Below are 15,080 nucleotides of genomic sequence, written 5' to 3'. Positions count from 1 at the left end.
CCAGCCACTACCAGCAAGCTGCGCCGAGATGTAGTTCTCCCAAAGATATTTAAAAAGGAGAAGAACGAGTGATTTACTGATAGACCCATGCATCATTCAGTAGATTATCCAAGAACAACTTAATAATTAGTACAATATCTCATCAAGAGTGAAAATCCAATAAAAACTACCTTCAAAAACTAAATAGTGTGTGCTACTAAGACCCTGACATTCAGCATTGGCAGCATAGTCTTGTGAAGAGATCAATATCAGCATTGATACATGCAACAGACACCTTAAGGTTGTTGATCATTATATTCGACAGATGTATCCAACAGGGAATCTATCATTTTACAGCATGTGTCAACCTCTCACAAATTCATCCTTTACATTCTTCGAATATCTGCACACATTTCTTTTTTTAATATCACCATATTTACATATTGTCATCATATGATATTAGTCATATTACATTCTACACAAATTGGAGATGATGCCCCTTATGTGAATGGGGCAGTGTGGAATGTTCGAATTGTAACTAGATTTCATTTCATGCAGCCATTCCGCACTATAGCTGAGAGAACAGCTGGGCAGCGCCGTCCACATTCGCAGACTCTTTCGGGGCTTCACGGACAACCTGACATAAAAACAAAAACAAAACGACTTGAGAAAAGATAAAGGAAAACAATCAAACAACCATCCGATGGAGGATACTCAGCACACTCAACTCTGTCGGGTAATCCATTGATTCTCAGTTTAACCTTACCGGTGTTGGCTTTCTGGGCACCGGAGCAGTGCATTTCGATACATTTCTGACATCCTGTTGGACCTCTGTAAATATTTTATTCAGGTTCTCCACCTTCTCATTCTTCACTTTATTGATCTGTGTACAAAGGGGAAAAAACAGTTGTCAGCAACTGTGTCAAATACTACCCTTGCACAATACACATACAAGACGGATAAGTTAACCTTCAGGGACAACAGTCTTATGGTGAGATGACACCGACCTGTTGCAGTCATTTTTTTCCACAGAGCATTTGCTGAGTGTCAGGGTTTAACAGGCAACTAGCCACAGAAAATACGACAGCAGAGCATTCCAAATCGAGTAAAGTTTGGAAGTACCACCAAGTAAAGTTTGCCAAGTAAAAAGTTAGCATTTTGAGACAGTGGCCAGCTGAATACTTACAAGGTAAGAACACTTTATGGCATTGTGGGCAAACTCTTTCAATGCATTCAGTCAACATGTAACTAGGCTATGACTCCAATGGGATTAATTAGAGAAACACCATCAACAAATGCTTATACCAAAAATGAGGGAACCTGAAAAACATTGTTGTAGCTAGTTGATCCCCCCAACATAAGAGTATTTTGTATTATTCTGTACGTAAATCTGAGACACTACATTTAGTATGATACGTTTCATATGTATTAATTTGTGGATGTCCATCATCCATTTTGTATGATATGTTAAGAATTGCAATTTGTACAATATGGTACGAATTAGTAAAATGTGTGATATGTTACAAATACCAATTTGTTGCAGCTAACTTTAGCTAGGTGGCTAATACTAACATTAGCTAGCTATAAGTTTAGGGGGTTAAGGTTAGGCATTAAGGGTAAATGGTTAATGTTAGGGTTAAGGGAAGGGAAAGGGTAAGCTAACAGGCTAAGTAGTTGCAAAGTTGCTAATTAGCTAAAATTCTAAAAGTTGTCCGTGATGAGACTGAACACACAACCTTTGGGTTGCTAGACATGTGTTATATACCAACCACTCTCCTTTCGTTTTTGCCTTACAGTGCATTCGGAAAGTGTCCAGACCCCTTCTAATTTTCCACTTTGTTACATTACAACCTTATTCTAAAATGGATTTAAAAAAAAAATTAAATTAAAAAATGTCCTCAATCTACACAATCTACCTATAATGACAAACGGAAACAGATTTTGACATGTTTAGAAACTTTCGCAAATAAGGTATTTCTTTCCATAAGTATTCAGACCCCTTGCATTCTGTTTCCATTGATCATCCTTGGGATTTTTCTACAACTTGATTGGATTCCACCCGTGGTAAATTCAATTGATTAGACATGATTTGGAAAGGCACACACACCTGTCTATATAAAGGTCCCACAGTTGACAGTGCATGTCAGAGCAAAAACCATGCCATGAAGTCGAAGGAATGGTCCGTAAAACTACGAGACAAGATTGTGTCGAGGCACAGCTCTGGGGAAGGGTACCAAAAAATGTCTGCAGCATTGAAGGTCCCCAAGAACAAAGTGGCCTCCATCATTCTTAAACGGAAGAAGTTTGGAACCACCAAGACTCTTCCTATAGCTGGCCGCCTGGCCAAACTCAGCCATCGGGGGAGAAGGGCATTGGTCAGGGAGGTGACCAAAAACCCGATGGTCACTCTGACAGAGCTTTAGAGTTCCTCTGTGGAGATGGGAGAACCTTCCAGAAGGACAACCATCTCTGCAGCACTCCAACAAATCAGGTCTTTATGGTTGTGGCCAGAAGGAAGCCAATTCTTTAGTAAAAAGGCACATGACAGCCCACATGGTGCTTGCCAAAAGGTACCTAAAGGACTCTCAGACCATGAGAAAACAAGATTCCCTGGTCTTATGAAACCAAGATTGAACTCCTTGGCCTGGAAGCCAAGCGTCACAGCTGGGGAAAACCTGGCACCACCCCTACAGTGAAGCATGGCAGTGGCAGAATCATGCTGTGGGGATGTTTTTTAGCAGCAGGGACCTAGAGACTAGTCCGGATCGAGGGGAAAATGAACGGAGCAAAGTACAGAGAGATCCTTGATGAAAACCTGATCCAGAGCACTCAGGACCTCGGAGTGGGGCAAAGGTTCACCTTCCAACAGGACAACGACCCTAAGCACACAGCCAAGACAACGCAAGAGTGGCTTTGGGACAGGTCTTTGAATGTCCTTGATTGGTCCAGCCAGACCCCGGACTTCAACCTTATCGAACATCTCTAGAGAGACCTGAAAATAGCCATGCAGCGACGCTCCCCATCCTACCTGACAGAGCTTGAGAGGATCTGCAGAGAAGAATGGGAGAAACTCCCCAAATACAGGTGTGCCAAGCTTGTACCGTCATACCCAAGACTTGAGGCTGTAATCGCTACCCAAGGTGCTTCAACAAAGGGTCTTATGTAAATGTGATATTTCCAGGTTCTTTCATTTAATACAGTTGCAAAAAATTCTAAAAAACAGTTTTCACTTTGTCATTATGGGGTATTGTGTATAGATTGATGAGAAAGAAAAAACAATTTAATCAATTTTAGAATAAGGCTGTAACGTAACAAAATGTGGAAAAAGTCAAGGGGTCTGAATGCATATCGAATGCACTGTGTGTCCTTCTATGTTATGTAACCATACCAAACGTAACATATTGTAGCATTAACACTATATCCCAAAACTCTCATTTCTGAACCTACCAAAAAACCTCAATTAATAGCCTGGGCGTTTATTTGCTTAAATCACAACAGCCACTTATTAAGCCTTGTTCACACTGTCGGCCTTAATGCTCAACTCAGTAAAAAAAAAAAGAAAAAGTGACCAAATCAGGTGTATGTGTGTTCAGACAGCAGTAATTTGCTGACAAGGCCATGCTAGTTGTCATAGTAACAGGTGTGTGTGCAATGGTGTAGGTTGTGCTTGTGCTTTCTATCACTCAAAAGTTAGGTCGCAAGCTAAGCCTCAAAAGGATAAGATGATCCAACTTTCAAAACAAGTCATTTTTGGCTAGCCACAGCAGTCAACTAGCTAGCTGTTTAGTTCTAGCACATTCACTAACTTGTTTGTAAACAATTAACAAGCTAGTTAACTGTAGCTGGCAACCAACAAGATATGCCGAATAACAGTCTAAAAACCATCAGATTGGACCGTTCAGACAAGTCACATGGCCAGGAATAAGATTTGTATCTGACTTTAAACCACGTGGCTAATAATAAAATTTGATTTGTCACATGCACCAAATACAAGTGTAGACCTTACAGTGAAATGCTTACTTACAAGCCCTTAACACTTTTTTTCTTAACTGCATTGTTGGTTAAGTATTTACTAAAATAAACTGAAGTGTAAAAAAATATATATATATTAATTAATTAAATACATAATTAACTTCACTAGGGTAGGGGGCAGCATTCTGAATTTTAAGGTAAGTGATTAATTTGAATGCTATTTCTGACTTGTGACATTCTCCTTGGCTGGAAAATGGCTGTATGGGTTTCTGTGGCTAGGTGCAGACCTAACATAATCGCAAAGTGTGCTTTCGCCGTAAAGCGTTTTTGAAATCTGACACAGCGGTTGCATTAAGGAGAAGTTTATCTTTATTTCCATGAATAACACTTGTATCGTTTATCAATGTTCATGATGAGTATTTCTGTAATTTGATGTGGCTCTCTGCACTTTCACCGGATGTTTGTTTGAGACAATGCATTTCTGACCATAACGCGCCAATGTAAACTGAGATTTTTGGATATAAATATGAACTTTATCGAACAAAACATACATGTATTGTGTAACATTAAGTCCTATGAGTGTCATCTGATGAAGATCATCAAAGGTTAGTGATTCATTTTCTCTATTTCTGCTTTTTGTGACTCCTGTCTTTGGCTGGAAAAATGACTGTTTTTCTGTGATTTTGCGGTGACCTAACAGAATCGTTTGTGGTGCTTTCGCTGTAAGGCCTATTTGAAATCAGACACTTTGGTGGGATTAACAAAAAGATTACCTTTAAAATGGTATAAGATACATGTATATTTGAGGAATTTTAATTATGAGATTTCTGTTGTTTGAATTTGGCGCCCTGCACTTTCACTGACTGTTGTCATATCACCCCGTTAGCTGGATTGTAGCCATAAGAAGTTAAAGAAAAAAATCTTCGTCCAGTACGAGGTGAGTAATCACTGTGCTGATATCCAGAAGCTCTTTTCGGTCATAAGAGACAGTGGCAGAAACATTATGTACAAAATAAGTTACAAATAACGCAGGAAAAAAACAAAACACGATAGCACAATTGGTTAGGAGCACGTAGAACGGCAGGCATCTCTTCCGGCGCCATCGTATCCGATTCCATGTGCTTTGTGGATGTTCAGACTCCAGGAAAATTAACAGTCAAATCAGATATGCAAATAAATAGAATTTGAGACACTTCAAAGAGCCAATGTGAACACGGCTCTAGAGACAGGATTCTATATGAGCAAGGCGTCTATTTTTCTAGGGCACACATCTTTTGCTAATTTGCATAGTTAAATTGTTTAATTCCACCATTCACTTCCAGTATTTTAATCAATTTCTTCATTTCCTGAACTATTGTGTTGGCATTTACACACTGTCACATTTCTTTTGTCTTAGTATGCCTGTTAAAACAATTTTTGCAGTTCTTACTTTCTCCACTAGATGGCAATCTGCCAATTTATAGGGATCTGTCCTGAAGTTGTTGACTGTTTTCCTGCTTGCCAGTTAGCTAGCAGTTCTCAGCTGTCAGCAGCTTCTTACTGGCGATAAAACCGGCATATTTTTGGGATTCATTACTGAATTATTTAATGTAACAAATCAAACATTAAACCTCGTAAACAACATTTTGCTCCTCACTTGTACTTGATTGATGAATTAAGGTCACTAATTAGTAAAGAACTCCCTCACCTGGTTGTCTAGGTCTTAATTGAAAAAATAAGACGCAGACACTAGCCCTCCATAAAATGAGTGACAGCCCTGTCATAAACAATTCATGGTAACCTCGTAAACAATTCATTTAGACCCGATGTTGTGCAATGCGTGCCGTTGTCCAGGTATTAAAAAGGGACAAGTGGCTATTTGAGTCAGCAATTTATTGAAATTGTACGGTAATATATCCGATAATAAGCACCAAACTTTGTTGACATAGTGGTGCAGGTTTCTCGTAACAACTTCTTAGGATTTTACATTTTGTCGTTGTCATCTTCAAAGTTGTTTCCGCTGGTCGCAAAAAGCTACATTTGCATGAAAAGAGCTGATATGAATGTGAAAGACTTTCAAAATAAATTAGGTATACGCTCAGTGCTCCGTTGACATTTCACAGATATAACTTGTTTTTGTGAGATCTAGGAAAAAGACATTTAAAATTAATATGAAAAGCACACTAAAATACTACATGTCATGTCTCAAAATCGATATCCATCTTACCTCTATTGTTTTATGTCCTTCGGATTCGAGAAGAACGATAAAAAGTTCAAATGCAAAGTGAGCCTGGAAGCGTTAGGTCGCCAGTAGCCTTAAAGATGCACTATGCAGAAATCGCTCCGCCATTTCCTGGTTGCTAAAATTCTAAATAGTTCACCTAATTTCTGTTCGTGACAAAACAAATGTCATTGTACCATCTAAACCCCTGTGAAATATATTTTCCATAACCAAAAATATTGTATTTTCATCTGTTTGAAACTGGCGTACAACACTGAAAGTAAAATAGGCAAAAACTAAATTTAAGCATGGGAAGCATAGAAATAGTAACATACAACAGATCTACCGCTTTACACTTGACTTCAATTAGAAATACATGTGAGTTATAGATCTGTCAATGAACGTGGTCAGGTCAGACAAAAATATCAATATTGCAGCTTTAATTCTTGCACAGAATCCAGCCTCGTTGACATGATGCAACTTTCCTGCTGACCACTTTTTATCCTTTGGCCTCCATTGATTTAGTCACCCTAATTTTGGCCATCCTACAACGGTAAAACTCCAATAACTTTAACGGATTATGATAGAGACATGAGGTTTGGACCATTGGTTTAGTCATTGTTCAAAAGATACGTTTTTGATTGGACACCCTACTGTGTGATGCCTATTAGCTAAATGGTTGGCTAACTAAGATGGTAGCTAGCTAGCATTTTCCACTTACGTGTTTGAGAGTTGAAGTGACAGGTTTTGCCTTATTCTTTTGTTTTGTCTGTTTGTTGGCCACTCGGAAAACATTCTGCTGCTTTTTGCCTTTTTGTTTATTCTTCGCCATGATTACCTATGAGAACAAACGTATGCTGTTAGCAAGGTAGCTAAGTAGAGGTGGCTAAGCTTGCTCAGACCGACCCGTTGTGATCATACAGTTTATTAGTTTATGTTGACACAATATATAAGAAAATACAGTAACATCAAGTGCGTTCAATATGTGAATCCACATAACTAGATAAACTCGAAGAATAATAACAAAATATACAAACCTCAACAAGTGGACGACTATCGGCAAATGTAAAACGTGTTGAAGCAACGGAGCTTGACGCAATTTAGATGCGACTAAAATCTGAACCAATCAGTGCTCCCGAAGACAACAGATTGAAACTCCCTCATGGTGCGCTCGATTTCTACAATATCCGTGCTGAATCCGCGCTGGGTTAAAGGAGTACAAAATAAAATCTATTAAAATAGAACTTTATTGGTCACATGTCTGAATAGAACAGGTCACCTTACCGTGAAATGCTTACTTACAAGCCCTTAACCAACAATGCAGTTCAAGAAATATATAAGAAAATATTTACCAAATAAACTAAAGTAAAATAATAAAACCTAACACAATAAAATAACAACAATGAGGCTATATACAGGGGGAACAGGACTCCCTGCCAGAATCGTCCCACCCACCCCTTCGCGTGAACGCGCACACATTAAATTCTTCATTGCTGTGACTTGCTTGCTAGTTGAGATTTCTGCTCTTCACTCCGTTGTCAGTTTAGCCTACATTTCACTGATCTTAGTAGCAGAAAGCATGTTTTATTTGTGTCTGTCCCAAGTCATAGACTGTTCTCTCTGCTACTGCACGGCAAGCGGTACAGGAGTCTAGGACCAAAGGACTCTTTAACAGCTACCCCCAAGCCATTAAACTGCTGAACAATTAATAAAATGGCCACCCATACAATTTACATTCATCCCCCCTCCCTATTTGTTTTTACACTGCTGCTACTCGCTGTTTATTGTCTATGCATAGTTACCGCTATTTACATGTACAAATTACGTCGACTAACCTGTACCCCCACACATTGACTCGGTACAGGAGGCACTAGTAATGTCTGCAGGCAAGGAAGCTTGGCCCCAGTGATGTACTGGGTCGTACGCACTACCCTCTGATCGGTGTTATGCAGAAATGTTATGCTCCATTTGCTTTGCCTCATGTTGTTATTCTACAGCCTTTATGCAATACATGTATTTTATCTGAGGACATTATCAAATCATTATTTTACCGTTCTCATTCCCTTCGGTTTTCGGCTAACAAGACAGACAGTTTACTGGCAGCAGCAGCTACAAAAACAGTTGCTTTCTCGTTATGACCGCCAGATGGCAGCAACGTATCGCCGCTGATACACTTTCAAAAGAGTCGGTAAACGTACTCTGAGAAAAGCAAACATTAGCAACACCTTCTTTAACCTGTCTCCTCCCCTTCATCTACACAGAATGAATGGATTTAACAAGTGACATCAATAAGGGATCATACCTTTCACCTGGATTCACCTGGTCAGTCTATGTAATGGAAAGAGCAGGTGGCCTTAAATGTTTTGTATTCCCAGTGGCGGAGTTAACCCACTGGGCACAGACGTCAATTCAAAGTATATTCCACATTGGTCAACGAAATAACGTGGAAACAACATTGACTCAACATATGTATGCCCAGTGTAAAGCCTTTCACTTTTATAAAGGGGTTTTAAGCAACGCCATTGTGGGGGTGGGTTTTTGCATTATCAGCATATTAGAAAATATGTTAATCTGTCTATAATATTAAAGAAAAACTAGGATACATACAGACAGACAGAGAGACATACAGATACTTAACTGTTCTCAGTCTAGGCAAAATGTCATAACCTAGGCCTAAACGGGATCAATAGACTAATACAATTAATTATATACTACCGTAGCCATGGGGCTAGGTGTAAATTAAAAACATCCACATAAGACAATAATACACAATGATTCCATCTGCTCTATGCAATAAATAATTCGTCCTAAAGTCCGTGAATACCACATAGCCTAAACGCTCAATATTGTTTTATATTTTTTATTTTTACAATTATGGCCATGTTCATTATTAAAAGGGAAGGGAAGAAAGGGACTCTTGAGTTCTCTCTCTCCCCCTGAGTGTGTGTACTCAAAATGCAATTGTAGCGTTCGAGTTTAGGAAGTGGAAGGCGCAACATCAAAGAGTTATTGCACATGGTACTGCTCGGGAATATCCATACAGGTTGTGTCGCTCCTTCCAGTGGCAAAATATTTGGATGAAGGAGCGCATAGCGAGGCGACTACTCACTGGATTTGTGGTGCCGCGCGCACGCACGCACGCACGCACGCACGCACACACAGAGCGAGAGAGCGAGAGAGAGAGAGAGAGAGAGAGAGAGAGAAAATCTGGGCTCATCGATTGCGCATCTAACTCCTCCCGCTCCTACACGCAATCCACAGGGAGCCTATATAAACTCTGACAGTTGTCAAGTGGAGGACACTGCCTGTTTCCACTCGGGAGCGACGCAAATTTGGGAGATTTACAGCAATAGATACCCAGAAATACCCAAATAGTAACAATGTCTCATGCATGGGGATACGCACCGGACAATGGTGAGGCGCTTGTGCTCTGTTCTTAGCACTTATCATGACATAAAAAGGGACTTGTAGTACAGCATATACTTTCGGATGAATGAATGAAAAGACAACGGTCATGCGTTGATGAATCATTGTCTACATGTATTTTAATGCATCCCTCTTTGACATTGCTATTAGGCTACCGTGCGTCATAACAATCTCACCCGGTTACAGCAAGCTGCAAGTTTATCAAAAATATTCTCAATGTCAATGGAAAGCAATCATTTACGTAGGCTACATTTTTGACAGATACTGAAATATTGTCTTCAACTGCAATGTCCCCACTGTCATTCTAGGACCCGACAAATGGTGTGAAGGCTTCCCAATTGCCAACGGACCCCGCCAGTCTCCCATTGACATCGTACCTGGGGAGGCTGCCTTCGACGCAGCCTTGAAGGCGCTCACTTTGAAGTACGACCCTTCCACCTCCATTGACATTCTCAACAACGGACATTCCTTTCAAGTGACCTACACCGACGACAACGACAACTCAAGTTAGTGTCAATCTTTAAGCATGCGTCATGACAGGTGTCTCGAAATGGTACCTTAGAGTTGTGGATACTTTGTGCACTTCTTTAATATTAATAATTCATACATTTATACATTTACAAAGTAACAAATATTATTGGCATGGAATATAGCTGGATGAGACTATATTCGTTCACCACCCACATTATGGTATGAAAACAATAGTAGGTAATGGAATTGGTAACGCAACCCCTCACAAACCTTTCCCTGCACGTTAGACCTTTAGACTGGAAGCGCGGTCATTAGCGCAAAAAAGGCGAAGGTCAGTTTATGCAAATAGGACTGAGTCTGGTTAACCATTAATGTGTCAGGAGTGAATGGTAATGTTTTTAGTAACTAAGTACAACAATATGATATTTTACTAGTTCTGCTGTCATTATAATTCGATAAAAATAGGCTGTTGCCTAATACAGTGCAAAAATTTAATAACAAAATCCCCCCCCCAAAAAATTTGGGTTCACATTCATATTTATAAAATATTTCTGTGAGAAATGTAGAAACCACTCAATCCGAATCTTAATGTATGGTGTTTCATTTTTATATTCCTGTGATTTGTTACACAAGAGATTCTATTGTCTCTGTAATCCCTGATGGCATGTGATCCTAGCACCTTATTATATGCAGCATTAGGCCTATATGTCAGGTGGTTTATTGATATTGAATTGGTAATCCTCTATTTATGATCGCTTTAGTGCTTACAGGGTAAATGTATCATGTTTATTGTGTTAACTTAATGGAAGCTAATATAAATTGAATGACAAGTTCATATTCAAACACAAATATAAGCTTATGCCTGAAAGAATGAATGACTGTTAGTCATACCTGTCTGTGTGTAGACCTACATTGGAAATTACGCCATCATAGCTATAGTCTAAATCTACCCACAGGGTGTGGTCAATGTCAGTCTCATAATGTAATCCTGCATCAGAAACCTGTATACACTCACACACTCACACCCTTTGCTACTTGTCAGAAAAGTCTCCACCTTCTTATCAAGCAGAACCAACTATTGTAAATCGTGTCCTCAAAATAATTTTCAAAGAGAACCTATAGGCTATAGCCTATTCGTTCAGCATCAACTGTGACATCACGTGAGATGGGAATAGACTAATTAGTCAAGGATTACCTGCTGCCACTAAATTGGTATAAATAGATGACTATGTCAAAGGAACAATACCTGGAAAGTATCTTAGGCTGACCTTGGGCTTGCTGCTTTTGGGTCTGGATTACGCAACAGGAACTGAGTCTGCTTCTTCCATCAAACAGGAAGTCTGTGTCTGTGTGCTAGTGTGGGGGAGAGGTAGGGGTGGCAGTGACACAAGAGCGGCTTTTGCATTGCTCTCTTAATATCGTTCTGGCAAGACGTCTGTCAGTATGTCTGTTCACATTATACCTGTCAAGACAACTCATCGCATTGTGTCTTGTGACACATTTTCATCATGGACCAAAGATTAAAAGCGATGTTATCTCAGTAAAAAAAGGAACATGGTGTATTTTGAAATCTTATTATGAAAGCATAATGATCCTGTTCAAAATGTGAACATCTCATGTGTTTTGTACGTGCAAGTCTTGTAGTGCTATTATACAAAGTGGACTTAAACTGGTGTTAGGTAGTACTAACTCGGGCCACATAACAGGTTGACCCATTGCACTTATACGTGTTCGTGTCTTTGTTTTCTGTGTTCTGTTGGCAGCTCTGACAGGGGGGCCCATTTCAGGGAAGTACAGGCTTAAGCAGTTCCACTTCCACTGGGGCGCCAGCGACGACAGGGGTTCTGAGCATACCGTGGCCGGGACCAAGTATGCTGCCGAGGTACTGACACTGGTCACACACTTGATTTGAATCCCTTCGTTTCAACACCAAAGTTTGAATGGTATGCATTTGTAGTGCAAACCACAGTATTTGGCAAGCCATCAATATGTTTCTTTTAGTTTTTTCCCATAAATGACATATAAGGGTCAGTGAACTTTCATTTCATGGAGTGAAAATGTTCGCTTGACATTCAATGAGGAATTTCTGCCAATTCAGTTTATTTCATGAATTTACTTTGCTGAAATGGAATTGACTTAAACCCTGCTTTTCAATAAATATTGTGTAATTCCACAAAAGCCTCAGCCATGCAACTTCCAAATTGGTCTAAACCCCTAAACCCCACTGTACAAAAGACCCAAGGCCTAGTGGTAAGAAAATACTCCCTAGGGTTGCTCACTGCTTGTGTCCTATTTCTTTATTTTAGCTCCACCTGGTACACTGGAACACCAAGTACCCCAGCTTTGGTGATGCTGCTAGCAAGTCTGATGGCCTTGCTGTTGTAGGAGTCTTCCTCCGGGTGTGTAGCAATGGACTCAGCCATTTTGCTGTATACCTTCAATTGTTTTGACTTAGATTATTAGTTAAAGATAATATAAATATATTTTCAAGCGCAATTTTTTGGTCAAATGATCATTATTATTTGCCATTTATGTGTGTTGAATTTGTCTGATTAGGTTGGAAATGAAAATGCCAATCTTCAGAAGGTCCTTGATGCTTTTGATGCCATTAAAGCCAAGGTAAGTCTATCTGGAGCAAGCATTGTAAGTGGTGCTACGGCTAGCATGGAACCTGTCATTCTCGGAGCCAATCCTTGACCTGCTGATGTAAACTTGTAGTTGCCTCCCTCTTTGTTTACAGGGCAAGCAGACCTCTTTCGAGAATTTTGACCCCACCATCCTGCTCCCCAAGTCCCTAGACTATTGGACTTACGATGGCTCCCTGACCACACCCCCTCTGCTGGAGAGTGTCACCTGGATCGTCTGCAAGGAGCCAATCAGCGTCAGCCCTGCCCAGGTATGAGAGGTCACGACCTCATTGAGTAGTAAGGGATTGAATTTACACTCTGCAGCTACAGTATACTGGCTTTGTTCCAATAGTCTGGAATAGCCTCTTTTCTTAATCTCTTCCTTGATAAAAGAGTCTGCTTGACAACTAAAATGTATTGTAGATAAGAGGATTTGATAGTTGAGAGGCATATGGCTGCTATTTCTGCAGTCTTTTCTCCTATTTTAGAGTGATGGGACACGTCATTCCAAGATTCCAGGTCATTGAGGTCGTTCCCGGTTCTCCACCAAAACTGAAAAGATTCCTATGTGCCTGTCCAGCTGGACGTTCTGTTGGCCAAACAAAATAAAGTACTATGTGGGAGGTCTGTTTATTTCTAGTGGACTTGAAATTGCTCCTACTTTAACCTCAACCCACACGTTTTCATACAAGCATAGTCGTGTTGGAAGTTCCTGTAAAATGGCAGCCCACGTCTTCTCTAAACCCTGCCCTTGTGGCTTGACTCACTTGTGACCATGTGAAAATGAACACTGCCCAGTCAAATGTTTGTTTTATACCTTTGCCTGGGCGTCTCAAGGGTGAACAGGGAAATGTACACATAGGCTTTAGAGGGGGTGCCGTACTAGGCAGAGACATAAGATATGATATCAAAGAAATTATTCATACAGTAAATATCATGAATGTTAACAGAAACACTTCAGAAGAAGGAACACTGTATTAAGTGTTTATCAGTAGCTAATGACGCACTATTAGAAGATACTTGAAGATTCGATTATTTGGGTGGATATTCGTTTAATAAGAACTTCCTTGTCTCCCGTGATCAAATGTTATTCAATACCCGAGGGTGAAAAATAAGATGGTGCAACCCCTGAAACAAGTCTATGTACTTTACAGTATGTCCAATGGCTGTAGCCATGAACTTGTGACCTCTTACTAATTTATTGGCCAAAATGAATGGCAAATCTCTTAGATGGGTCATTTGACTGTACTTCACATTTGTGACCTCAATCTCTTTGTCAGACTTAAGCATCAACAGAAAGACACGAAGCTTAATTCCATGAATCACTGTTTAGGAACATCATTTAGAGAAGTCCCACACAACCTTTGCTTTACTTAATGAAGGCTACCAACTGTATGACTGTAGATGTATTGGGGTGAGTGACAGGGACAGGAGGTAAGGCATATAACTCTATCTCCTCTCTCTCCTTTCTCCTCTGACAGATGGGCAAATTCCGGAGCCTGCTTTTCTCTGGAGAGGGCGAGGCCGCCTGCTGCATGGTGGACAACTACCGTCCCCCTCAGCCCCTCAAGGGCCGCGCTGTGCGTGCATCCTTCAAATAAATCCCCCTGCCCCTAATCCCCCCCCCCCTCTGCTTAGTGAGACACCCAGGCGTGCCTCCCCTGCAGTAAGACTCAGAGCACATGTACTGTATGTCTGCCCTTACTTTTTTTTAGATGAACGAAATCCCTCCTTTCCTGTCGCCCCATTCCTACCAGTGCAGGGTTGCCCTGCTGTGATGTGATGTGGGAAGAGGAAACAGTTGAGGCATTGACCTTTTTTGTATCCTCTCTCCTCTCTTGAGTGATAACAAGCCAGAGAAGCCCTGATGTACTTCACAAGAGAAGCACTCCACAGTGGTGGCTATAATGTGAAAGATTTACCGGGATTTCGCCTGCGGTGCCAATGTTGTAGACAGCTACTGGGCTCTGTAGTTTTTCATAGATAGATAGATAGGACGTGTCAACAAACAAACAAAGCTTGCGAAGAGGCTAAGACTATAGAAATGTAGCTGGGATCATGTAATGGATGATTCAGTTGGAGAAAGACAAGCAGACCTGACTAGCAGTCAGTGGCAGGCCTGGGGTGGATGAAACTGCTTCACCATCTGTGAGTAGGGCCACACACACACACACACACACATACTGCCAGTCTGTCTTTAATCTCTGATTGACTGCCTGCCTCGGGATCACGGCAGCTTAATGAAACACAGTGGTCGCTTCCATCACATCCGATTGAACCAGAACATCCCCCTCTGGAACACACACACACAGTCATTGACCTGCTCATTGATTTTCATACTAAGCATGCCCACAGTGCATACACAGTATACAGACACACACGTTGACATACATACATGCACACAC

At 40.6% G+C, this 15,080-nt stretch overlaps 2 protein-coding genes across 2 annotated transcripts; one reads left to right on the top strand and one right to left on the bottom strand.

The window, feature by feature from the left end:
• Positions 1-279: 279 nt before the first annotated feature.
• Positions 280-8,287, bottom strand: rbis (ribosomal biogenesis factor). Its single transcript, XM_023973309.2, has 5 exons — positions 8,203-8,287; positions 7,189-7,354; positions 6,873-6,989; positions 746-862; positions 280-616 (listed from the first exon to the last, which is right to left on the bottom strand). The coding sequence occupies exons 3-5, from the start codon at positions 6,981-6,983 to the stop codon at positions 548-550; spliced, it is 297 nt and encodes a 98-aa protein (XP_023829077.1). The 5' UTR covers positions 6,984-6,989; positions 7,189-7,354; positions 8,203-8,287; the 3' UTR covers positions 280-547.
• A 1,153-nt stretch (positions 8,288-9,440) lies between these two features.
• Positions 9,441-14,697, top strand: LOC111953804 (carbonic anhydrase 1). The gene is made up of 7 exons (XM_023973308.2): positions 9,441-9,565; positions 9,886-10,083; positions 11,812-11,930; positions 12,355-12,447; positions 12,605-12,667; positions 12,789-12,944; positions 14,157-14,697. Exons 1-7 carry the CDS (start codon positions 9,532-9,534, stop codon positions 14,274-14,276), a joined length of 783 nt encoding a protein of 260 aa, XP_023829076.1. The 5' UTR covers positions 9,441-9,531; the 3' UTR covers positions 14,277-14,697.
• The last annotated feature ends 383 nt before the right edge of the window (positions 14,698-15,080 follow it).

The sequence above is a fragment of the Salvelinus sp. IW2-2015 genome, linkage group LG27, assembly GCF_002910315.2.
Source record: "Salvelinus sp. IW2-2015 linkage group LG27, ASM291031v2, whole genome shotgun sequence".
Lineage (NCBI taxonomy): Eukaryota > Metazoa > Chordata > Actinopteri > Salmoniformes > Salmonidae > Salvelinus > Salvelinus sp. IW2-2015.
This window is presented reverse-complemented; position numbering and strand designations above follow the sequence as displayed.

Coding starts and splice junctions, on each gene's coding strand:
- rbis (XM_023973309.2), bottom strand. CDS start 6,983: ATGGCGAAGAATAAACAAAAAGGCAAAAAGCAGCAGAATGTTTTCCGA. Junction 863..6,872: donor TCACTTCAACTCTCAAACAC/GTAAGTGGAAAA, acceptor CTTTGTACACAG/ATCAATAAAGTGAAGAATGA. Junction 617..745: donor TGCCCAGAAAGCCAACACCG/GTAAGGTTAAAC, acceptor TTTTTATGTCAG/GTTGTCCGTGAAGCCCCGAA.
- LOC111953804 (XM_023973308.2), top strand. CDS start 9,532: ATGTCTCATGCATGGGGATACGCACCGGACAATG. Junction 12,448..12,604: donor TTGTAGGAGTCTTCCTCCGG/GTGTGTAGCAAT, acceptor TTGTCTGATTAG/GTTGGAAATGAAAATGCCAA. Junction 12,945..14,156: donor TCAGCGTCAGCCCTGCCCAG/GTATGAGAGGTC, acceptor CTCCTCTGACAG/ATGGGCAAATTCCGGAGCCT.